This window comes from Erithacus rubecula (genome assembly GCF_903797595.1).
Source record: "Erithacus rubecula genome assembly, chromosome: 4".
Lineage (NCBI taxonomy): Eukaryota > Metazoa > Chordata > Aves > Passeriformes > Muscicapidae > Erithacus > Erithacus rubecula.
In genome coordinates, this window is record NC_136686.1 from 29,640,314 (window position 1) to 29,666,868 (window position 26,555).

Here is a 26,555-nt window from a genome sequence, read left to right on the forward strand (position 1 = left end):
AGAGTTCCCCACTGTGTCCAAAAGCAAGCAAGAGAAGAAAGCAATGGGGGTTTTTCACCTTCCCAAAACACCAGCACAGAGCATGGTCTCACATGGATGGGCTGTTAACCTTGGCAGCCCCACCAGAGGACATGCCATTCCATGAGCTCTGCAGCCCTGGAGAAGCCTTCACCACATCACTTCCACTGTGATCCCTTCTCCACGCTGGAGAATTGTGCAGGGGGGCTCTGCACACCTGCCAAAACACAGTGTGCACTTGTCTGATCTGAACCAACCTTGAACATGAAAACCCAGAGTGAAAACAAGGACTGCAAGAACACAAAGGGCTAAGAAGGTTCCAGTTCACAGCCCTGGAGAGAACAGCTGTGGCAGCTGCAGATGCAGCCTTCAGCTTTGTCCAGTACAGCCAAAAGGGAATCTCCTTTATTAACATCTCTGCTGCATTGTGCCCAGCCCAGTGCAAGAGCAATCCTAGCCCTGCAAGCTGGGTATGCAATAGAAGGCTACTGTGGTTCTGGTCTATGGCTCTGAATAAAAAGTGCAAATAGATTATTTCCTTCATGAGGACGAGCTGTGCAAGGGCAAGACAGGGGAGAAGAAGGAGATAATGCATGAAGGGAAAGACAATACTGACCCTTGACTCTACACCACCAAAGTCACTCTTGCAGCTCCCAGCAGTGAGCACAGAGGAGAAGGTGCAGGCAGCCAAGAATCAAGTGGGTTAGAAAAAACATAAATGACAAAAACAGTAAAATAAATATGCTCTCAGAATCAGTTCTACAGAGGAACCAGATAGGAGCAAATATACCTCCCATACAAAAAAAAAAAAAAAAAAAAAAGACACACTATTTCTTGCAATCTGATAAGTTCCCACACCTTAATCTCTTCATACTTTCAATGTCTTAAAATATAAAAGAAGAAAAACAAGCCGGGAAAACAGCCATGTCTGGGTGAACAGTACTCCTTCCAAATAAAAAATTCACTCTGAGGGTGAAATGAGATTAAAAGCAGATATTTTCCAGGAGGCTCAAGAATATCAGGCAAATATTTCACATAGAAACAATGCTTTAGGCTCTGTCACCAAGAACCAGAGTGAGAGATTGAGGAAGTGCAAGAAAAACCTGATTCCTTTCTTGACTAATGTCAAGGTCATGCAAAGGTGATAGTGCCACAAAGCTCAGCTGATGCCTGCCCATGACCCCAGCAGAGCTGGTAACTGACCCAGAACAGGAATGTCAGCAGTGCTTTACACATGTCCTCACGGGCTGACACAGCCTTGTGTCAGCTATGAAGTATGAAGACCATTGACTTTGTTCTTGTCACTTGCAACATCCATTTCAATGTGGCTGAAGGCAGGGTTGTCAGTTCCTTCCTCTGCCACAGTAAATGGTTTCCAGTTCAACACTTCCACTTTCTCTGGCTGAAAAACAAAAGACAGAAGCCATGCTGTGAAACAGAAGAAACAGTCTTCCTCTCTTTGACCTCTCTTTGGCCAGCAGTCAGGCCTGACATACAGGGTGCCTTGCAGGAAAACACGCTGGCTGCTGGCAGAGCACAAATGCTCATTGCAGTAGATGGTATTTTTTTAGGGGCATGGAAATTTTTGTATTGCATAAGGTACTAATTGTGCAAAATGTTCTCGTCACACAAAATGTTCTTGTCCTGCAAATTGTCTAAAGTGGTTTTGGGTGTGCAAAGTTCTAATTGCTGTTTTCTTGTCTAGTGATATGTCACCACCAGGTCTTTGAGCTATTGACTCCCACCCCTTCTTCCTTGTCCCACTTATGACAGGAAGAGCAGATTAGCATGCATCATTGCTTTGATGCCACATTTCTTTTAAATAGAATGAGATATTGAGCTCTTCATGTTGCTTAGTTAGTCCTAGTTTTTTAATCTCATCAACTTTTTGCATTATTTGTGATACCAACCACTTGTTATTTAGCTCTCAGCCATGTAAGCAATAGATACTTGTTTCTGATTCCAGGCATAAAATAAGTATTGCTATGGACATTAGCTTCCCTGTGGGTGATGGATTGTCTTGCTTTTTTTCAAAAGACTTCAGGGATTAAATTCCCAGATACTGGAAAAAGAAGTTGACCCATTAAAGACAACGAATGATAATAACTGGATAGTTGATCTCCAGTACTCACATGGGCAAACTGAATTACAATAGTATGGTAAAATATCCCTTTTTTTTCACAGGTGCTCTTATCAAGAAGCTGAAATAAGTAGGACCATTCTAGAAAGAGTTGTCAGTATCAGGGAAAAACATTTTGAAGCTGGACCATCTTCAAGGTATGATTATTGTCTGAACTACTAAACAAAGCTGAGCTTCAATGTTCAGCTGACAATATTGGTTGAAAAGTGATCTGTAGTTTATTTTCAAAAAATAATTCCCCTGTATTCTCTCTTCTAATGAATGCTATTACCCAATAATATTTCCCCTTTTTTTTTTTTTTTTTCGTAGGATGAGAGCTAGGGAAAAGATATACTGATTAGAAATGTTTTCTTTCAAACAGTAGCCAAAGTTACAAAAAAATTCAGACCTTAAATAACATATAGTCACAAACTAAGGAAGCTTTGCTGAGTCCAAGGTGCGCCCTGGTGCGCCCTGGGGCCGCTTCCCAGAGCCAGATAAAGAGTATTTTAGCAAAAACATGGAGAACACTGTCCCTTTTCTCAGTTGCTTCTCTGTTATGGATTGAAGCTACGCTGTGGCAAAGCTGCTTCCTTGTCTGTAGCAGCTGCCTTACTCCCACCTGCCCTGAGCTCTGCTACTGCCTTAAAGCAGACAGTCCAGTCAGGCAACACCAGGTGCTATTCATCCTGGTTGGAAAAACGTAAGCCAGGAATTAATTTGCCTTTGTCCTCAGGAGGACAGACTGATTTAAATCAGAGATGCACAATTACACTTACTTGCTCAGTTTCAGACCGTGAGAAGTTGGATAGGAAATCTTCCTTGGTCAGCAGGAATTTAGGATCCGTGTTCTGCTTTAATCCTCCTACAAAACAGACAAGTTTTGTTCAGCCAGCTTCACACATGCAAACCATGAGTTAGACCCCAGCTATGGGCACCAAGCAAGCAGGACAGAGTCATGCAGCAAAAGCCAGCAAGCAATCACAGACCTTAGGGATCATTTCTTTACAATGATGTACACCCTGCTCTTCTCAATATATAAAATGGTCCCTCAAAGTCTTGAAATGCCTTAGCTATTTCCCAGTTTCCTAGATCCTCCTCAGATTTCCTATTTTGGAAAAAATGGTGAATCTGGCAATCACCAGATAAGAATGAATCACATACAGTGATGTCTGGGACTACTCTGCCAGTCCAGGAACTGTGGCACCAAGTGCTACCCTGAACTCTGAGATCCAGTTCTCAGCTCCCTGACAGCAAGTTCCTGTCTCCAAACTCACCAGCAATTTTTATAGTGAATTATTTAAGGGCACCCCCAGGATGGGGGATGAGGGTTTTAATGGAATATCTGGGCATTTTTAAGGCATGAAAGATTAGCTATTCTTGGGAGGGAAACAAAAGATAGGTGCAGGGAATTAGCTCTGCTTGCCACCTGAGGCTCAAATGGAATCTTGTTCCATGAGAAGCAGGTGACATTGTGGCTGGGTTAATTCTTTTGTCCTTCTGTTCTTGGACTGAGAATTTCTCATCTGGATTTAGTGAGTTGCCTGGTTTTCATGCTTCGTTTCATAGGCTATAGGTAACCTGATCCCTACCTGGTAGAAAGCAAAATTTGGGTTCAAGTACCACTATAGCAATGGGAAGAGCATGTGCTTGAAAGAAAGTGTGGAGCAAATCTTCTAAAAACTGAGAAGATTTAGAAAATGAAGTAAATGTAACTTGTGCTTATTAGTTGCAAGGCATAGGGAAGTTAATGGAAGTGAGTTTGTCTACTGAGTTTGGAGTTTAATAGTTCTGGAGGTGTTGTGGATCAGTCTAAAAATCTGAAATCAATCAGCCTCAAAGATGAGGGCTGTTATAAAAATTTGGCTGGGGATTGTGGATAAAGCTGTGAGAACAGCTGCTTTTTTGCTGTTTCTGCCATGCATGAGGTGAATGACAAGTGTAGTTTGCATCTGACCTGCATGCAAAAGTCATGAAGTCAAGGGCTGGTACTGAACTCCCCACTTGTACCCATGGCAAGCTGCTTTTTCCCTTTGCACAAAAGTACTGGGAAACTGAGAAAGAAGCTAAAATAGCCATGCAGATCTGCAGCTCTTAGGCATGTTCTTGAGGAATGTGGTGAAAAGCATGCACTCTGTGGATGCAGACAACAGCCCTTGAGTGCTCTGAACTCACTCAAAGTAAAAACTGCTTTTGTCCTCTAGAAGCATGGGTGCATATCCTTGCTCCAAGCTGTTGCCATGTTCAGGGACAAGTCTAAAACATCCAGCCCCTGCAGGCATCTAATAAAACAGGAAAGACAGATGTCTTTTTTCTTCTTCTTTTTTTGTTCCTTAGGTTTAAAAATATACTGAAACTTCTTTCTCCTTAGAGATTTATAGTAACTTTTGCTGTGGGCAAAGACCAGGAAGCAGAAGTGCTGAGGGGAGGAAATTTGATTTAGGATAGTAACCTTTACACAGTGTTTGCAATAGGTTACTGGCACTTCCTGTGGCTCATCTTAGTTTGAAAGAGATGTCAGACACATTCAATCACAGCTCTGAAACTAGTACCTGTTAGGAGGCTGATAATTATTCCCACAACTACTGTGACAAGTGTCCCAAGTGTGCTGAAGTAGAGATAAGACAAGGAATACCAGTTGTCTGCCAGGGCAGGCCTGAAATAAAACAAAAAAACCATTAATCTCTCATTTTCTGCTCCAAACAACTTCAAATTTGTTTCCAGACAGTGTGTAAATACAGAGATACTTCTGAACCAAGTGACCTGGTAATCTTGAGTCTGTAACCTCCATGCAATCATACTGAAAATTTGTTCCAAAATTTGCACAAGTTCCCTTGTAAGAGACAAGGCTAATCAGTGCAGTGAGGCCATGCATGAGACAGAGCAGGTCCTGTCTCTGCTGTGAACCCAGTGCACAGCTGAACAATCCAGTTACCCGGATGGAGGGATTAATTTCTTTAGCAAGGGTGACGTTATTTAAAGGAAGGGACACAAAAAACCCCAACAAAGAAATCAACCCCATGAAGTTCTGAACAGCCAGAAACAATAGAGCAACTGTCTTTACACCTTACTCTGCTCTCCCTGATTATGTACTCTGTTGCAACAGGTGCTTCCCAGCAGCCAGGAGCAACACTTGAGGGCTCATACAAGAGGTGTGGTATATGAAACTGGATGCTGGCACCCAGGTATGTGTCAGGGTATCTCTTGATTGTACAATGTTCTAAGGATTTGGAAACCCTAGAAATGTGTTTTTTCAGCTTCTTTCTGTTCCTGCTGCTCCCTATGTTGTCACTCGTGTTAAACTTACTTGTGATCATCCAGAGTATGACATTTGGCTGTAGCAGAGCAGAGGAAATCCCTTATATTTGCCCATTCTGAATATACTGAGTAGAACTATTCTGCACAGACAAGTTGCTGTAAGTAGAGCTGCTAACTGGCATTTTGCCCTTTAACTGCCAATTACTGTAATTCATGCGACAGATTGTAGAAGTTAATCCAATAACTATAAATGATATCTTTGTTCAAAACTGTGGTCCACAGTGAGGCATTCCAAGCCCTTGAACTCAAATATTGAACTGAAGCTTTTTAGATCAATAGAAAGATTCACTTTGACTTCTCTTGTGGGATAACTCAGACAAACTTCAGTCTGATAGGAAAAAAAATCAGAGAAAACTGCTGCGTGTCAAACAGAGTGCTAGATAAACCAGAGAAGGATAGTTATAGTAACCCAAATACTCTGCAGATGTTTGTGTTTCTTTAAAAAAAAAATACATGCTTTGTTACTGCACTTGATGAACTCATATACCTTTCTGCACCTGGTGTGCTGAAAATTGTCGTTAGTGGAATTTCTGTTGATGTTAAATTTCCTGTAGTTATATTACAGCCTGCAGTCGAGAGATAGAGTGGCTTGGTTCTCTCTGGAAGTGGAGGATAAATCTGAGATCCAATTCCAACCCAAAGTGAAATAACGAAGCCACTGACAAGACCCACAAATGCTCCCTGAAAAACAAAGAGTGAAACTTGGATTACATGAAAAGTGCTCCTGAAGGAAACAACAACTAGATGAGTAAGAAATAGTCAAGATAATCTAAACATCAATTTTCTCATGTGACCTGTTTTAGCAAAATATCTCTCCTACATCAGAGGTAGTTGGGGTTTTGGCTGAGAACTAGCAATTTTTTTTTTTTTAATTTTTATATATATAGCAACTGCAAAGAGGTGAAGATCAGTGATTAGTAAACCTGGAAGGATTACTATTTAGTAAGCCTACCAGGCTAATCCATGGACCATATTAACAAAGTCCTTTTTTTGATGGAAAAGGTTTTTCCTCTGGAAACAATAATTTTATAATATGGAAGCACTCTAAGAATACCCCAATTTGGTCTGCAAGTGCTTAGACCCCATTTTCTTGGCCTTACCCCCTTTTGCTAAGACAGGCCAGGTTTAGCTACATCACAAGATGCATTGTCCCTGCTCCTAAAAGTTGTTTTAAGAAATCCTTGTCAAAGTTTCATTTTTATTCAGATTATTTTCCCTCATCTAGATGTGTAAATCTCTTCATGGGATGGAAATTCAAGTTCCTGTACAGCTCCATTTTTCATTTCCTTGGGATAAGGAAGGAAGGGAGCAAGGGGAAATGTCCTCACAGAAAGTACCAAAGACATCTCCCTCGGTGCCCAACATCAACTTATTGGTGGGAGAGGGGGAAGGAGATGACCACAATTATCAACAAATCTTGGATGAACAGGTCTTTAAATTTCTACTTACAATTCCATTTGCAAAGGAGCAGAGGATTCCCAGGGCAAACAGTCCTAAAAGGGGGCCACCAACCATGCCAAAAATGCTGAGTGCTGCCTGAGGAAGGAAGAAAGTCTGCTATCAGGTGCTGTGCAAGGAAGGCAAAGCCTCCAAACTGACATGAGGAGAAGATGTTCAGAAAGAAATTATGAGAATTTTTTAAGTGGTTGTGTACTCAGCTGCTAGGATTTGATGTCATGGATACTTAAAACACAGGCTGAGCCATGGGTGGATTCACACCAGTACCCAATAAAGAATAAAAACTAATCTCATAATGATATTCAGCAATTATTTTCTTACATAATTTATTCTGGGTCATTCAACATGGGCATGAAAAAGCTGTCTGACACACCTACCTGCAACAAGGCTCCCAGAAGAGATGCCACTGCAGCCATAGCAATGCAGACTCCACCATAAAACAAGCCTGTGTGTGAAAGAGAACAAGGTAGGCAGACCAATGTATAAATCTGCCAGTGTTTGAAAATCACTAATGGAAAAGTTTCTGTCTAACCCAGCATGGCCCTAACATCTCCCAGATAAATGTGCCAACTTCTGGAGTTTTTCTAAGAGAGCTTGAATTGGTCAAAAGGTCAGGTTTCTGTTTACATTAAGAACAGATCATGGAAACTTGACAAAATCCTCTTTCTGGGTATTACTAGAGATTAGATAATAAATGTCAGCCATAATGATTAGTCATAGTGGCAATAACCCACTTCTTGTTCATATTTCTCAGCTAATCTCCTGTGTCATTGTCCTCATTTTGAAGGAATGATTTTCACTTCTCAGTCTAAAGTCTAGGAAGCAAAAGAGTAAATGCTGGCAGAACCCTGAGAGCTGGCACAGTGACAGGGAACATCCCAGGTCACCAGGATACAGTGCCTCTTTCCAGGAGCTGTAACACTGGCTTCCTTGTTTTTTTCCACCTCCACCCCTGATGAGTTTCACTGCTCTAGCAAAGTTTAATCTCACTATTCCCTGTGATGTGTCAGGTAACTCATGAGGCCACAAACAACAATTCTGGCATAAGCATTGTTTGCAATGTTTAAGAACACTTCTGTCAGGTGAAATTATTTAATACTTGATACCCTCCCACCAGTCTGCTGTGCTGCCTAGTGTGGGCTATGACACCACGTTGGAACTGAGGTATTTTCATTCTTATTACAAACACTTTCTTGGGCTACACCTGCAGCTGGTCACAGACAGTGCAAGTTGCAGACATGGCAATTGCACTTCACAGATTCAAACCATCTGCTCAGTCTAGTTCTGATTCTCTTTGAGTTACATTAAGCAGAGGAGCTAAACAGAGTGACAGTCTGAGAGTGTAGCAGAGAAAATGTGAAATTTCCTGCTCTCTGGAATACTTTTGGGACACAATGCTATTGCTTGCATATCAATTTAAAAAATAGTTACAAACAGCTTCCTTTGCTTATCATTTTTGACAAATGAAAGAAAAATAGCAGGTGTTTAAGTCAGAGATATTTGGATTTTTAGAAATGCGAATCAATACTGAACACAGATGCAAAGCATCTTTCCCTAGTAAAGACCAAACAAGATGGTTTCCTGTTTTTCTTAAACTCACTTGTCCCCTGTTGTGTAAACCTACACAGCTGATCTTGTCTTCCCCTTGTTGCAGCAACATAGTCCCACTGGTGTGAATTACTTACTCCTGACATACACCATCATAAGCAAGATCTGAATTAAACCTTCATTTTGTAAAGCAAAAGCAGAAAATAATGTTTTCCAGACATACTCATCCCCATGGAAATCCATGACAGCTTCCTTTCAGACAGAGATTTGAAGTAGGGCTTAATGAGGTCTTCAACAGTCACAGCAGCCAGAGCATTGATGCTGGAGGACACCGTACTACAGAAGGCAAGATTTATACAATTTTTTATATCTTAGAAACTGAAATCATAGATAACATGTAGGTTACTGGCACAGAGAAGCTGCCACTGTCTAGAACAGTGTCAGAAGACTAATATAAGTGCTGCATAGGTTTAAATAACTTATTATTCCAGAGAATGCAATTAGCAGCTTCGAAAAATTGTTTAAAGTAATTATCCTTGGTGAAGTCAAGGCACATACTGATGAAAATGGGCCTGGAAAACTGAATAGAAATATCTATTACATATAGCTAGGCTGTAAACACTACTGGTATACTGATACCTTCACAAATGATCTACAGTATATACCTGGGAAAGTAAAATTCTCATATCACTGTTTGCTTTTAATGCACTCTCAGAAGAGGATTCAGATAAACTAATTATGGTCACCTAAGAATTATTCATCTAGTCCAAACCACTGTAGGTTCCCTGTGGGATCAGAAAAGCCAGCACTCCTATGGCACAGACCAGGTGATACTTTCTCTGTGTGTATCTTGCTCTTGGCATGTGAAACAAATATTCTAGCATGTGAAATAAATACTTTGTCTGTTCCCTCTATTTTTGTAGCTACAAGTATTCAGAATTTTAACAAAAAATTACTCTGGTGTTACATTAGTAAGTTTCTTAATTTCTGTCTGCTTGCTATTGTACAGAGCCTTCAATGAGAGAGACAATATTTCTTAAAGATACTCCTTGGGAAAGCTGAACAAAACGCTCCCCAGTGTGGGATTGAAGGGTATCAATCTGCATTCTACAGTACAAATCTACATTCTACAGTTTGTTGTTTCATGGGATTCAATCAAGACAACTGGAAGCCCAGGAACTCTGGAAAAGAAGTCTCTAAAGATCAGGTGTAAGTAAAGGTGGATGACTTTGAAGTTATGCAGATTTGAAACAGGAAAATTACAAATGAGCAATAGGAAATTTCCCCAATTTCCTGTAGCTATTTGGTGTAGCCACCCATCTATAATACTCAAAACTCCCTATAGCAGAGGGGCTTTAAAAGCACAGAGAAGGATTTGTTAGTGTTTTACATGACATGTGGCTAGCTGTTTCCTCATGTTGTTTGTAGGGAACTCCAAACACCTTTGAGTCATAGGGCCCAAATACTGGAAACTATGGATTTTCAAGCTGCATCATCAAGAGGTCATAGCGATTTTTTTAAAGAATAGAAATTAGCTAGACAAAGAAAAAAGTACAAAAGATATAGTGAAAACACAAATTTAGCTCCAACAAAAAAAAAAGGGGGGAAATAGGTAGTAGTTCCCAGACTATTAAATTACCTTAGTGTCCCACTGTAGGCACTAGCCACAAAAAGCCCAGGCACTCCTGGAAAATCACGCATGATATCCAGCACTAGGTATGGCATTAGCTGAAAAATTCAGATTAAGAAGTATTACCATCTTGCCCTAATTTTTCATTTTATCACTGTATTGGTTTTTTTACAGTCCTCTCACTGCCATTCTCTCCAGCTGTTCTAATTTTTAATGTCCTATCTTGCTCTATTCATTGATTTTTTTTACAGAGAAGATCAATACTAAAATATCCACTAGAGCTACAGTCTGTTGAGACCACCTAGCTGGGGTGCCATCAGGACCTCAGTTTCCAGTGACAATTGTAGAGGAAGCTAGGGCTGGGCAGCAGGTAGTCTGTACTGTACATCACTCTCTTAGGGGGGCTGGGTGACACAGATGCTTTTTCTGCTGTTGACTCCACAAAAAGGGGTTTATATACAGTCCAATAACCTCAGATATTGGTACTGATCTCACTTGGTATTAAGATCAATTTCCTTACTGGAAACTGCGTGCCATTTTTTTGACTTTTGCAAGATCTGAGTGCTGGAAAGAGACAGGAATTTGAAGATTTTCTTCCTCTGAACCTTTTTTCTTTCCACAGACAAGTTGGTATTTTTAGTATCTTGCTTTTAGTTTCTACCAAATTAATTTCACTGATAGGAACAACTTAATTTCCTTTCAGTTTCTTCCTTGGCTCTTATTTTATTCTACCCTTAAAGACCAAGTGATCCTGCCTCAGGTGCTCCATTGTATGTGCTCTTCTCCTGGCTTTCCAGCTACTGTCCATTGGACCATTATCCAGAACTTGTGATTATCCTAGGCTTAGAAATACAAATTAAACTTATTTTATTTCCTAGGGCCCTGACTCTGGCCAGTCTATAGGCTGCCAGAACTCTGGTTCCTCAGGTAAATCTTCTGTTCAAGGTCTTTTTAGGGAGAGATCATCATCAGTGGTGAGGTGATTTCCCCGCAGCACAGTTTGATTGCCCATCTCTCCTCCAAAGGATGGAAGGATTCACCATCACTAACAAAGAACTGCCTGCTGATAGCACTCATCCAGGTGTGTGCTTTGGGCACAAGTATGTTTTGAATCTGAAAAGGATTTTGCCTTAGTCAGCCCAGTGGAATTTAGATTGGATAATACAAAGAGCTCATGAGGACCCACAGTCACTCACAAGGGCATTGCTGCTCTCTTTTCCTCTCTTCTCTTGAAATCAGTTTCATGCAATGCTGGCACTCCTGAACCCCTTTTGGGTGAAAAACCCACACATTTGCAGAGGTGGGTGGACTGAGCACTCTCCACATTGCAGCTCTGCCTGCTGCCCACCTTACCAAGTGCTGAGGGGCTTGCAGCTCCAGGATAGCTGAGGAATGCAGGAACTGAACAGTGCCAAGGATGGGTCTGCTGCTTTCTTCAGGTTATTCCCTCACTCTGTGGTGTCAGCCTGACACAGACTTCCAGCATGTCACTGTTTCCAACCCCCTGACCCTTGAACTGCCTTTGTCAGGTTATTATGGCTGCAGAGGAAGGATACCCTTCTCTCACCTTCCCTGAAATGGAGCCCTACCTGGTCGAGTGCTGACACCTCGTTGTTCATCCATGGGTCACAGTCTTTGTAGATGGAGTAGAGGGCCAGCCCACACAGTGTGGCACAGACCAGGATTGCCCAGAGCCCCACCAGGTTGATGTAGAGGGACCTGCACCAACACACATGGAAACACCATGTTAGAACTGAACATCTCACAATAGACCCTGCCAAGCAAGGAGCACCGAGGTGACCCCCTGGTCAGAGAATGCTTGCTGGTAAGGGACTCACCATGTGAGTCCCAGCACCTCACCTGGAGTGACATCACATTTCTAAACATACAAATGACTTCTGGTTTTGGTGTCACAGTCTGAGCACTTGTCCCCTGACAATGGAGATGATGGGAGTGCTACAGCAATCCCCATATTTCATCATGTGTGCTAGGTGTGCATTGCAAGCAGCAGCCCAGAGGATGCTCCTTCCCCATGCCACACCCCTTGACAAACCCCAAGCAGATTTGTAAGGCGGGGTGCCCCAGATCCAAGCATGGGGTACCTTATAGTCAGCACCAGCACTCCTTTTTCTCTGGAGCTGTAATATCATGGTTACACAATGCTGGAGTTGTGCTTGTAAAGCTACAAATCTCCCATTCTTTCTGAGATGGTCTGTGGGAAGCAGCAATGAGAAACTGGAGCCTGGGACCTGGTCTGGAGTTGCCTCTGGCTTCCACTTCCATAGAGCAGGGATTCTCAACAAGCCCAGGGCTTCCCCTTTAGTAACTAAACAGCTGGAGTCTGGTATCATTCAGAAACTCCATCACTTCTCCATGTCCTGATGCTTCAACTTCAGATAATGGTGAGACCAGAAATGTGTTTTCATCAGGCAATAATGCTGCCTATGCCACACAACAGGCAGTGAAAAACACTTTGTTCACCTTGCTCAGTGAGGGCTTTTGCTTTCCATCTAAGTCTCTGATTTTCTCAAATATTTCTAAGCTCTTGATGTCTCCTGGGTCACAAACCACTTGGCATCTCCAGAGTCACAAAGTTCTTTTTGCTTACAGTGGTCATTTCAAGCAAACATGCCCACGGGGAGCAAGGCCTTGAAAAACAGCGTTCCTTTCCAGCAGGTGCCTCCTGGTTATCTGTGTATCACTGACAGTGATTTAACTTCCTGACAGATCACATACCCTGGACCTGTGCCAATTGGTAAGAACTCTTCTGGGAGGACATTTGGTTTCTGTGCAAACATATCCATGCCTGCAATACTTCAGGAGGCCTTTTAGTGCTTTCAATTCCCAAGAAAGGGGGAAAATTCCCAAGAAAGGGGAAACTGACTTTGTACTTCTGTAGAGAACCAGCAGGAAGAATGAGGAAGTAAACCTAACTTTACAAGCTTTGTTAGACATTGAATTGAACATTTTCAGAAAGCCATAATGTAGATTAACTAATTGAACTATCAGTTTCATACAATATTGGCAAGCACAATGCAAACTCTTAGAAAAGACATATATAAATAAAAGCTGATTTGTGCATAGTAGTGAAAGTTCCACATTTTTGCCTTGTATTTGCAATTAGGGGTGGTCTAAACACAGAACCAACAGCACTTTACATTTCTCTCTAAACTAATTTAGTATAAATGAAGCAGTCCTCTATTCATAGATGTTTACATATTGATTGGATGTCTTGCATCCACTTAGATGAAACTGTTCCATAATCTCTGTTGCTATACAACATCCAGAAACTGATTTAGCACAAAACTTAACCAATGAGTAAAATCAATCCAACTCTTTTAAACAGATGTAATAGAAGAATTAGCCTAGCGTGTGCAGTGAAGATTAGAAAGTGAAGAGAAACACATAGAAGCAAAATAAATTGTCTTGTTTTTAAGCAATTCTTGTTTGTAAACTGTGTCAGTGTTTGACAGAGAGCTGGTTTTTTCCTTCTAATTTACATCCCATCATGATACACCCTATGACTAAGCACAGGAGAATAATAATTGCAGCACTTTTGAAGGGAGGTGTTTCCATTAATTCTGTGTGAGTAACATGGGGTGGAGTTTGGGTAAAGTAGGCATTTTGACTGCAAAAAGTTTATTTTTAATTGTTTGTTTCAGTCTGGCTCTAAGAATCTAGCACTGAAATATGCCAGCTGATGACCTTGAAAGAAAGTAGAGAAAAATGTGTTAGTAGCCCATATTTTTCTGACAGTGTAGCTCTCCTGCTCTGAGTGCCTCTTATAATTCAGATAAGACATTATTCAATTATGTTCAATTTACCTAGCCATTGTTAGAAGATGACAGAATGTGCTCCTACCTACTGATGCTCCTTGAATGGGGTGAAATCCTTTCCCAAAGCCTGAGAAAATTCCTGCTCTTGGGCCACTGTTAAAGGCCTTCCCAAAACCTGCAAGCTGGGATCTGTGAAGGAATTATTTTCTGAGCTCTGATATGTTACTGTGCTGCCTCCTAAAAAGCCTTACAGTAAATGGCATGTAGGTAAAAAACCCTATTACTTTGACCTAATGACATTTTGCACTTCTGTGTACAGATTAAATAACAATAAGAGGGACAGACCAACAACATTACCTGCCACATGTGTTTAATTACATTGGAATATGAATTAGATAGTCACCACAAAATAGCAGTGTTTCTAGTTGTGACAAGATGCAACTATTATGCAAAATGATTTCTCCATGCAGAGAAAATATCTTGCACAAGTGAGGCACAAGCAAGATGCCACAGATTCCAACCACCCATGCCAGCAGGACAGGGCTCTACTGATTAAGGCTCTGCAATCATTAATATGAGAGCCTAAATTCCATCCAAGCCCTTACAGAGCCAGATAGCTTCCAGCCCTGGCCAAAGCTGCTGCAACAGCTCAGAAAACCTACCCTGAGGCTGCCAGGGTGTCAGATGCCCTTTGGTCACACTCTGCTTCTGAGACACTCTGGAGATGTCTCTGCTCTCAAAGAGGGTAGGGAGGGCACAAGGAAGGGGTACAGCCCTAAGTGGAGCAGGGGCTGGGAAGAACAGCCTGGCTGGCACACAGATCTGGCACAATGTGTGTGTCTGTTCTACACACAGTCATTCCAGGGAGATGTGGGATGTGCCTCCTGCCTCTGCAGTGCTGAGAACCCAGAACCCAGCCACATGCCAAAGCAATCTGGTATGCTGGTGATGTGGCAGGCAGCTCTGGAGATAACGAGCATCAGTTCACTCCTGTCTGCAGCACAAATGGCTGAAAAGCAGATTTTCTTTACTGATATAAGCAAAATATTCAGTTGAAAATGGTGCATGATTTTGTGGGCATTTTGATAACTTCATGAAGTGAAAGCCTTCATAAAGCCTTTCCTCTGTATGTCACTGTACCATAGAATGATAAAATGTATAGAGACTATAGTTATGATGTGTGCTTCTGTATTTCTTGTATAAATGAACTTCATGAGATCACTAGTAATTCTTAAACCCTGAGCTGTGAACTAATGGAATGATACTAAAGAAAAAGATACTAGAGCAAGTAAATATACTCTATTCTAGAGTAAAGGCTACTCAGAAATGTTTACATTCAAGGAAAATATAACCCTCTGCCAGTTTCCACACTTAATTCCTTAAAAAAAAGGTCATGATTATTATGAACACAAAATACATGATTACTCAGCAATTTTATCACTGAATAAGTCATTTCTGGATTTCCTCATACCTATATTCATTGCTGAGGAAAATTTTTGTTAGTCTTTACTTTTGCAAAATGCCCACACAATTATTTAGGTTTACCAGAGCAGCAATTCAAGATACTGTCTTGATATTACTTCAGTGTAAGTACTATATTTTGTCTTTAGATTGCACATAAACTTAATGCAGCTATTTCTATATGAGAATACTGGCACTGTGAAACATTCAAAATTCAATGTTACAGCACTCACATGTAATTAATATGCCAGTACTTACTGTGCCAAATTTCTTCTACCTGGTCCACAAAACAGAAGGCAAAAGTTGCCAGCCTTTATAAACGTGATTTATACAGACAAAATACCCCCACATTCCTTTTAAGAAAATCTCTCTTATAAAGAACAGCCACTAAATTCTGCTAAATTCAGACAGTTACTGCAGACAGACTTACAATTTTGCATGGAATCTGCTTTTGCATGCGATGTATCTCTGGACCTGAGACTGGTTAACCCCATATATACTTGTCCACGTGAAAGTCCCACCTATAACAATTGTCCAGAAGGTGTGCCTTTGCAAAGGATTGGGATCAAAGCTACAACAAGAGGAAAGAGAGAAAACAAATTCAGAACATGGAAGTCTTCTTAATAGAAATTCTTATAATCTTATGAATTCTTATAAATTCTTCTCTTCTTAATGCAAAGACCTGAATGCTTAGAAGAAATAATTCCTCCATGCTTGTTCTAATACAAAATTTCTAAATTTGGCCAGATTTTGAACATTAAGTTACTCTAACTTCATGTTAGAAAAGCAAAGCAAATTTTAAAACTCAGAGCTGATATCCTGAGCCAATGAAACACTTTAAACTGTCCAAAGGTGAAGCTGGAGAGCTTTATTTGCCTATAAACTACAGTCTTATGTAAAGTTGTATCATGCCTGTGATGGTTGTGATGAAATGATGCTGCAGTAAAAAGTGTAATGTGCCTGCTTATCTAGAGGGACATCAGTCTAACACCAGTATAAAGGTGTGTTTACAATTCCAGCCTTTGTGGACAGAGCCTCTATAAAACATTTTGCTGGTTTAGCTCTAAGTAAATAGCAAATTTTAGGTGGCCATGAACAATTATTATTTTAAAATCAAACTTTAATATAGCAATAAATTATATTTGTCTCGGTGAACATTGTAGTAATTTCACATGCTACATCCTTTATTCCTTTTCTTTTTCCATCTCTGAACTCTGACTGGGAGAAAAATCAATGCAGTGCAACTACTGCAAATGAGCCAAACAGATTGAAATAAATTACTGTTCATAAGACCAAAAAAAGAACCCATAGATTAATTACTTACTGAATAATCTCTTGAAGAATTTTACAGGACAACCTGATTAATATTGTGAACTGATAGACATAGGACAAATCACAGTATGTGTTATATATAATATATATATAAATACTAAACTTTCATTAATAGCACTGGATGAAGGTTCTCAGAAGAATCTTGTATTCATCAAGGGTACAATAACATTTTTACTTGAAACAGTCTTTGATTCAGCATTGTCAGATTGAATATTCTTGAACTTGTAAAGTTATATTTTTAGGCTATGATTACTTACAGTAATGGAGGCTTAAATACTATTTAAATTGCTTTTATTTTTTGTTTCAGGGAAAAGAAAAGCTTTTCCCTTTTTCAGATTAGGCTAAAACTATTATTTTCTCATTTGTTTTGGCCCAGTCATTGAAATGCCAAATCAGCTGTTTGCAAATTGTAATTATAGAAACAAATGTGCTCTCCTATTTACCATTCTCTTTCAGAGGAATCCCAAATATATCCTTAAAACACCTACTTGGCAAAATAGAAAGGTTTTTTTCCTTTCCAGGATTTTGCATGGTGTGAAACTTAAAAAAATATCCCTCAAACTAGGTAAGCTTGTTTAAAAATACACAGAAACTGGGTCACAACTTCTGCCTTCCTCCTCCTTCAGTAGCAGTTTGATTTCACAGTTAGTCACATGAGCTCTGTTGGTAGGAATAGAGAGGCACATCTTCTGCAAGTACAAACTCACTCCCAGAAGTTTAATCTTCCTCCATGGTAGGAATCATTTACAATGCGTCCAATTCCCTCCTGAACCACCACAGCTCGTATGATCACAGATGAAAATCCAGCAACCATGATTCCAACCTGGAAAACATCTGTCCACACCACTGCCTTCAGACCACCCTGCAAGAGGAACAGCATGTATCAGGTACAACAAGGCATCAGCACTCCTGCTTGGCACTCACATTCAACTAACAGAAACATTGCCATCTGTATTGTGGGTAATAGATGAATTTCATCTTTAGTGGAACTAATTCTGTACTAATGTCTTTAGGAGTTGTATTCTGGAAGCTGTTCATGACATCCTGGCCCTTTTTTGAAGTGCATGGGAATTTATTTTGGCCCATACACATAGTTTGATCCAGTATTTCCTTCATCACATAACCTGTTTCAGAAGTTTGTATCAAAAGATAAATTTTCAGACAGTGCTCATCTTACTTACATACAGTACCACTAACTCCAGAAGGTATACCATTCACCTGAGTAAAAATAAACATTATTTAATCTACCATATGGAAATAAATTTGTCACTGAGGTTCCATTTCATAAATTTGAGACACTAGGGCAATTAACACTAAATTAATGACCAATCTGTTCATGTGGCAGGCTATTTTCAGTTGCTCTATTCAATAATACACAAGACTCTTACAGTTGCACTGAGGTATTTGACAAATTACACAGCAAAACCCTACTAGATCAGAAGAAAAATCATGGGAGGATTTCTAGGGAAAGAAAATCTACCTTTTTTGCTCTTCTTTCAGCAACAACAGAAGTTTGAGTGTATCATAACAAAAAAGATTTCAGTTGCATAGTGGCTGCCTATGCATTCAGAGAGGTTGAATATGGTCCTGTGGCTACCCTGTAAAATGTAATTCCGTGGAGTAACCTGATTATTAGGCTACTTTTTAATAAATTCCATATTTTATGTGAGTGGTGAAAGGAAGGCTTTTTCAACTGAAGGGTCCACATACCAGTGTGCAGTAGAAAGTGCAGACCACGCCAGTCGCCACCACTGCACCCCACAAGTCAAAGCCAGTGACTGGAAGAGAGGGAAACAGCACCAGTGAGAAAGAAGCACTGGGGACAAAACACTGAAGGTCAATTACTGGAAAAAGCTAGGAATAAATGAAATGCAAAAGTAGGAGGCATAAATGGTAATGAAAAGATTAGTGTGTCTAAACCATGGGATTCACCATAACCAGTGCTAAAACTGAAACAGTTGTTACAGATTTGGAAACTGCTAAAAAGTGGAGATTTATTTCAGGATCTAGGAAGCTATTTGCCTTTAATGTGAATGCTGCCAAACAACACATCCAATATGTCCCAACTCAGGAAGGTTTTAAAATACATATCCTTCCTTGAAACACCTGTGTAGCTGCTACCAAGCCCTTAGGCAGGGATTTAAGCAAGCAAACAGCACTGGGGCTTTCCACAGAGAAAAGGTTGTTCAAGCATTGTCTGGAAGAAGTGCATCAGAGTAAAAGCCTTTCTTTTCTTCTTCCTTCTCTTAAGTATCATATGTTTCTGCTATACAACACGGTGCTGTGGCTGGCATACAGGCTGTCACTGCCCCAGCTTGGCATGCTCACCTGCTGCCAGGCAGGGCATCAGGGGCTCCCTGGAAGAGAGCTCAGGCTAATGAGAAACACTGAAGTAAAACTAGTGAAAAACATAAGTTATTCTAATTCGGAGCCAGCTGAATCATAGCTTGTATTTAGCATGTATTTGCAAGGCAAATATAAATATCAAAAGACACAAAACCTGTGGGATTTACACACAGGAGGAAATCAGTACAGAGAGTGTTGGGATTTTTCTTCCTTTTTGTTCAATAAACAGGGCAAAAAAAACCCATTCAATAGCCAGAAAAAACTGTGACTTGATTCTAGATAAAATGATTCTTTTTTTATTTACATTTCGTTATTCCCTTCTCTTGCCAAATGAACAAATTAATAGTCTCAGATTAAAAATTTAATTTGGCTCCATAGAAAAGCTTTTGCCCTTTGAGAAATGAATGTGCCTCATTTTCAAATCAAAGAGTCATTGTGAAGAAGAAAATGGAAATATTTAACTTTGTAGATATCACAATAAACATCTTAAATTAACAATCTCTTTGCTGTTGATTTGCTTTTCCTGGAAAAAGGACGGACCAAATTAAAAAGTTCCAGGCAGCCCAAAATCATATTTACAGAACTTTTGCCTTGCTCTCGTCTTGTAGAATAGCACTTAACTGGAGGAATTAAATGTCTTTAGTGCCTGCATTGCCTTCAAAATTTACTTAAGTCTTCTAAAATTTTCTGAGTAAGCCCTTATCTACAGGTATTGCATCAGAGGTAGAGTAAATCAGAGCCAGTATTCCCACAAACCTCTTCAGTAATTTCTTACAGGCAGGGATTAAAGGACTAGGATTACAGAGTTCCCATTAAAAAACTTCACAGTCAAGCCCTGAGCTATATTTTCAGGTGTTGCATTACCAAAAAAAAAAAAAAAAAAAAAAAAAAAACAATAAAAATAAAATACATCATACCAATACTATATGTAGAAGAAATTATACCAGCAGAAGAACAGATGCAATATACTCATCTTACCTTGATTTAGTGCTAAAGCTGGAGCATAAATGACAATACCGGTGTATAAAGTCTAGAGCAAGGGAAAAAAAAAATCAAAATAAATGTAAACTCCTGGAAAGGTGATAACTTTCTGAGATGATTTCTTTTCAATCGCACATGTACTCTACATTTCCTAAATCCATAACTGTTGACAAATAATTCCTGTTAGAAGACAAATGTCTAAGGCTATTAAGCTCTGCAGTCTCACAGCCTAGTGTCCTTAAAAAAATACCAGAGACTCTTAAATGTAAAATCTATCTTCATTTTCTCCTGGCTTTTATCATTAACTTATTCTATTCCTTTGAAACTGTAAAGGAAATAAGAGCAAAAGGAAGTTTCTCAGTCTTGAGATCAATATGCCTTTCAGTATGCAGCTATAATTCACATGAGTAAGAACAGAAAATACGACATTAGTTAGTCATTACAGATAGCATTACAAGAATTGCAACCTTCAGCCTGTAAAACTAAGCCATATGTGATTATATTTTCAACCACAGTAAAGACACAGACAAATCCCATCTACCTTTGTGGGCACAATGGGATTCATACACTGACACCCTCAATTTCTTTGCATATGGTTTTAAATCCTGTTTGCTTTTTTAGCACTGTTATTAGTGCCACAAGTTCAGCTGTGACATGGGTTAGGAATATACAGCTTCCAACGTGCTGATGACTTCTGTGAAGGACAGTGGTTTTGATTCAAAGTATCTGGACCACCAATAGGTTGTGAGCTGACGTGCATCAGATTCCCATGGCTGGACTCTTCTGACTTTCTGATTTACAGAGATGGGATTTGGGCATGGAAAAACAGCAGAATCAGATGTCATCCAGGATCCAGCCAGCTTCTGCCCTTCCTGCAAGTGTCCACCCTAGGCACAGGTGGCAAACCAGAGCAGAATTGCTAACCACTGAATTACTTGCCATGGCTTTTGAGCAGATCAAAGCCAGTCCCCGAGGTGGAGCTCTATCACATGGCCAGCAGCCACGCTGGGGACAGAGCCAAGAGGTAATGGGAGCGAGCAGTTCCCTAGCTCTATGAGGAAATTGATATGGAAAAGCTGCATCTCCCAGCCCAACCTAATGGCCCTGACCCACTGCTGCACACCTGCTACAAGCATATCCCAGAAAGGATGGGGGGGCCATTGGGGAAATAGTTATTCCTACCTTTGGGCAACTCCCTGCTCCTGTGTGTGCATGCTTGTTTCTCTCAGAGCCTTGAGCCCTCTCTAAATGTTTATATGTAGCTTTAATTTCAAGAAAGCTGCCAGTCCTGACTAACCCCTGGTGAATATCTTCTCAGAACTACCAACATCACTTCCTAGGCAGCTCCTGACACCTGTCTAGTCCAGTTAATGTTTGACTTGCTGTCCATACAGTGGTGACATACTGTCAGCACGTGCTGCTGAAACACAGAATCATAGAATGGCTTGTGCTGGAAGGGTCCTTTAAAGAACATCTAGTCCAATGCTCCTGCCATGGACAGGCATACCTTCTTCTAGATCAAACTGGGGCTCTGAGCCCCATCCAGCCTGACTTTGAACACTTCCTGGGATGGGCCATTGCACTTCTTCTCCAGGCTACCTGGTCCGGTATCCCACAATCCTTGTTGCAAATACATTCTTCTTTATATTCACTCAAAATCTATCTTCCTTCAGTTTAAAACTATTATCCCTTGTCCTGTCACTACAGTCTTGGTTAAAAAGTCTCTCTCCACCTTTCTCATAATCCCCCTTTGAAAGGCTGCAATAAGGTCTCCCACAGCTCCCCACAGCCTTCTCAAAGTTTAACAATTAATCCCAACTTTTTCATCCTTTCTTCACAGGAGAGGTGTTCCACCCCTGAGACCATTTTTGTTGTCATCCTCTGGACCCTCTCCATGAGATCCATGTCTTTCTTGTTCTAGGGACCCCACAGCTAGATGTAGTACTTCAGGTGGGGTCACACAAGAGTGGAGTAGACAGGGAGAATGGCCTCCCTTAACCTGCAGACCATGCTTCTTTGGGTGAAGGACAAAACTGGCTTTCTGGGCTGTGACCAGATTTTCTGGCTCATGTCAATTTTTTCATCCACCAGTATCTCCATATTCTCCTGTGCAAGGCTGCCCCCAAGGCTGCATCCTTCAGTCTATACTGATATTTGTGATTACTCCAATCCATGTGCAGGACCTTGCACATAGGTTTGTTGAACTTTATGATGCCACTCCTCAAGTCTGTCAAAGTCCCTCTGGGTGGTGTCCTTTCCCTTTAGTGAATCAGCTGCACCACTGAGCATGGTTCATGCACAAACCTGCTGAGGGTGACCTCATTCTCACTATCTATGCCATTAATGAAGGTGTTAAATAGTATTGGTTCCAGTACATACAGCACTCATTACTGATTTCCATCTGAATATTTATCTATTGATGAAATGCTTTGGATGCAATCATCAAGTTAATTCTTTTTCCTTCTAATAGCCCATCAGTCAAACTCATACCCCTTCAACCCTGTTAATTCAAGGGATTCAGCATGAGAACTTGTGGCTTTCTCACACACAATGAATAAGCACCAGAAGCTTTGAACGATCAGAAATTAAAATTTGTTGCAACTATTATCACATTTTTGTGTCAATTTAAATAGGACTGATACAATCTTTCCACTTCTTCAGTAGGGTTTTTTTGGTTGTATTATTATATATCCTTTTCCTTACCTTCTTTTAAGTATGAATATTTACAGAAGAGTTAAAATTGCACCATTAAAATCTTGAGAGGTTTTCTTTCCTCACTAGTATTTAATTTATTCCGGTTAAACTGTAAGTCCTTGGCAGAGAAAGCCACATATAGATCTTTGATTAATTTCCTTGAGCACATAATTAAGTTGCACAGAATTATTTTTCTTGTCTTTGCAAGCAAAGATTATGTTTAGCTCTTCCAGTTTATGCAACTGTAATGTCATCATATATGCTGGTGAAACAGTGTCAAGTTTCACAGTTGCCAGCACTCTACTTTTTCCATGAGCTTGTGTATCTGTAAAAACCAGCTAAGCAGTAGTGCTCAAATAAGTAATGAGCACTGCACTGGGAACCATATTGCAAGTGTGATTTCCCTGTAATTTCTGGTGTGCCTGAAAATATACAAAAATGGACAAAAAACAAGTATGTAACTTAAAAAGCTTTTGACTGCATAGTCATTCTTACTTTAAATTAACCCAAAAGTCCACTTCAAAATTGTGAAAAGAAAACATTTTTGTTCTGGTGCATTTGACATATGCTCACTGACATTTAAAAATTGTGGTACCATTCTGACTCTTTAAAAGGGTGAGATACAGCAAACTGCACCAACAGTAATTTCAGAGATGGCTTTAGTTTAACATTGCCCAGAGCAGTAATCTTCTACTTCTCAGTTTGCAGACACCTAAGGACTTTCCAGTGGTGGTGGTGCAGTAAGGAAATGACAGCTCCTGACAGTCTGTTTTGTCACCTCTCACTGACCCTTGAGAATCAGTCAGACTCTGAGAATCCTGACCCCAGAGGATGAAAACTGCTGCTGGAGACAATTGGCACACATTTACATTTTGAACTCACTGTGGGTTTCTCCAGCAGATGAGTGAATCACTGCTCTTCACACTTCTATCCTGTAGTGAAGGGTCACTGTCTCTTGGCATGGTGCTGATGTCAAGTGACTGCTCTGGGCATTCAGCAGTGCCCACAGAGACCCAAGAGGCAGAGACCTCAGGTTGTGGAGCAGAAAGAGTTTTGTTTCTCTTGCTCCCAGCCACCCAGCCACTATGGTAACCTCCTCAGCTGCTCTGAGAAAACAGCCAGTTACACTCAACCAAATAATTTCAGTGGCCCTGAGGACCACAGAACAGCTTTGAAGTTTACTTGCCGTTTGTATTATGAAAAGGATCGTTCCACAGAGGCGTAGATATTTATTAAATCGAAGCTCTAAATACTGCAAAAAAGAAGAAAAAAACAAAAGCTTATATTGAAATTTGGCACTATTGATAGGACTAGAATGAAGTGATGAGCAATACAGAAAGAGCTGAGTGCAGTTTTTACATTTTCATGAATGGCAAAAACTCCTAGAGTCCCCTTACTTGGTATCTTTTTCAACTTGGTTTTGTATTTCTTTACAGATCTCACCATTGGGTAATAACATACAAACAAGTGAAGTAGGCATAAGTCAGTCACTATACAAGGGAGTCTACAGAAAAGACTAGGACATATTTTCACAGAATCTCTAAATATGCTGATTTGAAAGGGACAAAGATTCACAAGAATCATCAAGTCCAATTCTTGACTCTGCAGAGGGAAACATAAAAGTTTCAAATTTTTAGCAGCCAAAAAGTAGAACCTACTAGTTTTGTGAAATCAGAGAGAAAAAGAAAATATTGTGACTATTCCTACATCTTAGTCAGTTTGGAAACTCTGGCATTGTGTGTGACCATATGAACTGCTGCAAGAGAGGACAAAAGATTTTCAGTGGTCAGCAGCTTGTCCCCATGTTAACCTCACCTTCTGCACTGCCCAAGACAGCCTGCTTTCCTACTGGTAAGTCAACTTTTAGCTTTTTGTGAAAAGGGAACCCTCACTTTTCTATCAAGCCTGGAATAGCACAACCTCTAAATGAGTCTGTCATGCTGTAGAGCAGATTTCTTACAACCATCTGCCCTAAAAACCCTCTTGGTGTGTGGTTGTACAAAAGAAATCTTATTTCCCTGACAAATCTGTTCAATCAACACAGATAAATACTGAAGCACCTCAAAGGGCTCGCTCATGAACTGGGCATTCAAAATGTGATCTGTGAGCACATCCACACAAGGAAGCAGTTTTGAATCCCTGGACAGACACAAACAGTTGTTAAAAATCTGAACTCTGTCCACAGATAGAAGATATATCTTTTATAGGTGCATTACTGATTCAACACCAAGATAATCAGTGAGTTTCCAGTAATGATCATATGCCTTTACTTAAAAGACCCCTATTTAAGTATCATCATGACAGTCCAAAGATTAGTAGACTAAAATACACTGGAAGACACCAGAGATTCCTGTTGGTGAATTCTTATCTATATGTACCAACAGAAATCTTGTTTTCAGCCTCCAGTGCTGCAATGCCTCTGTTCAGTGTAATAAAATGCTAAAGACCAAAGTAGCCAGTCAAGGACTTTCACCTGCACCGATGCTCCTTTTCCAAAGTTCTCTGCAAAATGAGCAGTTTGCTTCCAAATCTGCTTTATCTCCATGCAGGAAGATAAACAGGTTTGCATGGACATTCTGAATCAGACGAAAGCACTGACCAGATGCTTCCCCACCCCTGTCAGACTTGACCTGTGATTATCCCACTACCCCAGCCATCTCTGTGCTGATGGCTACAGCTTTAACTTGCACGCTGGCTGACGACCAGCTCAGCCTTATTTTGGTGGAAGTAAGAAAACTTTCAGAGACACAGAGCACTTGCTGACCTCCTTGTATAGTCTTGATGGAGAAGACATTCAGTAGCGTAAACAGCCTCAGGTGACAAGGAATGTCTTCAAATCTCTAGGAACAGCACTAATATATACTCTGCCAAAGGGGGACTTTTGTGGTAGCATCTAAGCTTAGGAACCAATCTGGAGGGAGCATGATGTGATAACTCTGGCTCCTGTAGTAGATGCTTTTGTGCTCTGGTTTTAATATATTAATTACAGATGATTAATGACATGTCACCATCCAAGCTGCACTAGTATTAATCCACCTACTGAACTGAGTATCTGGCATGAGGAAACAAATCTGGTATGACACAGTTCCTGAGTTAAGGCAGCAGGGTTGAGCATCACTTGTCTGCAGAGACAGTGTGGGCAGACTTGTGAACAGAGAGGGTTGCAGACTGCTCTCAGGAGTGTGGTGACATAGGACAGCCCAGAGTGCAGGGAATTTGGGGGAAGAGAAGGTGGAGGGAAGACATCTGAAAGTAGGCATGAGAAGCTCGCCAGTTTTTAGGAGCTGGGGAGAGATTCTTTCCACTCCACTTTACCTCATAGGTGCTGGTAATGCCCAGCTTGTAGAAGACAGGCAGGAAGATCTCAGCACTGCACAGCACCACCAGGGCATAGGTGATGGCAAAGATGCAGAAGACGGCACCATAGCGATAGATCTCAGCAGGAGTGCCCAGCACGGTGACGGCTGACATGAAGCTGGCGGTGAGGGACAGTGCCACCGGGAGGGCACTCATGCTGCGGCCAGCCATGAGGAAGTCCTTTGATGTCTTCTGCGTGCCTCCCGCGAAGGCGTAGTAGATGCCAATGATGGCTGAGATGAGCAGCATGGCCGCAAAGACCACATAGTCCCACACGGTGAATTGCGCCATTCTACCGGAGCAACTCACCCTCGGAACCAAGGATCTCCCCCAAAATCAGAGGGGCTGCTGCTGCCTCCGCAGGGCTGGCACGGGGTGCATAAGCAGGAGGAAGCAGATGGGAACGGGGAAGGTGCCCCCCGCCGGGGTTGGGGCAGGTACGGTGACAGCAGCGAGACAGAAGCAAAAAGGTTCGATGCGGTGTGCGCAGGTGGGACAGGCGCGGAGCACTGTGATG

General features: G+C 40.9%; 1 protein-coding gene across 1 annotated transcript; it reads right to left on the reverse strand.

Annotated features, from left to right (window-relative positions):
* Positions 1-9: 9 nt before the first annotated feature.
* SLC5A8 (solute carrier family 5 member 8) lies at positions 10-26,555 on the reverse strand. Its single transcript, XM_079304873.1, has 15 exons — positions 25,997-26,555; positions 23,868-23,933; positions 19,985-20,036; positions 18,371-18,438; positions 17,368-17,522; positions 15,759-15,899; positions 11,681-11,810; positions 10,101-10,189; positions 8,685-8,797; positions 7,291-7,358; positions 6,905-6,991; positions 5,943-6,136; positions 4,690-4,793; positions 2,917-3,002; positions 10-1,420 (listed from the first exon to the last, which is right to left on the reverse strand). Exons 1-15 carry the CDS (start codon positions 26,327-26,329, stop codon positions 1,286-1,288), a joined length of 1,821 nt encoding a protein of 606 aa, XP_079160999.1. The 5' UTR covers positions 26,330-26,555; the 3' UTR covers positions 10-1,285.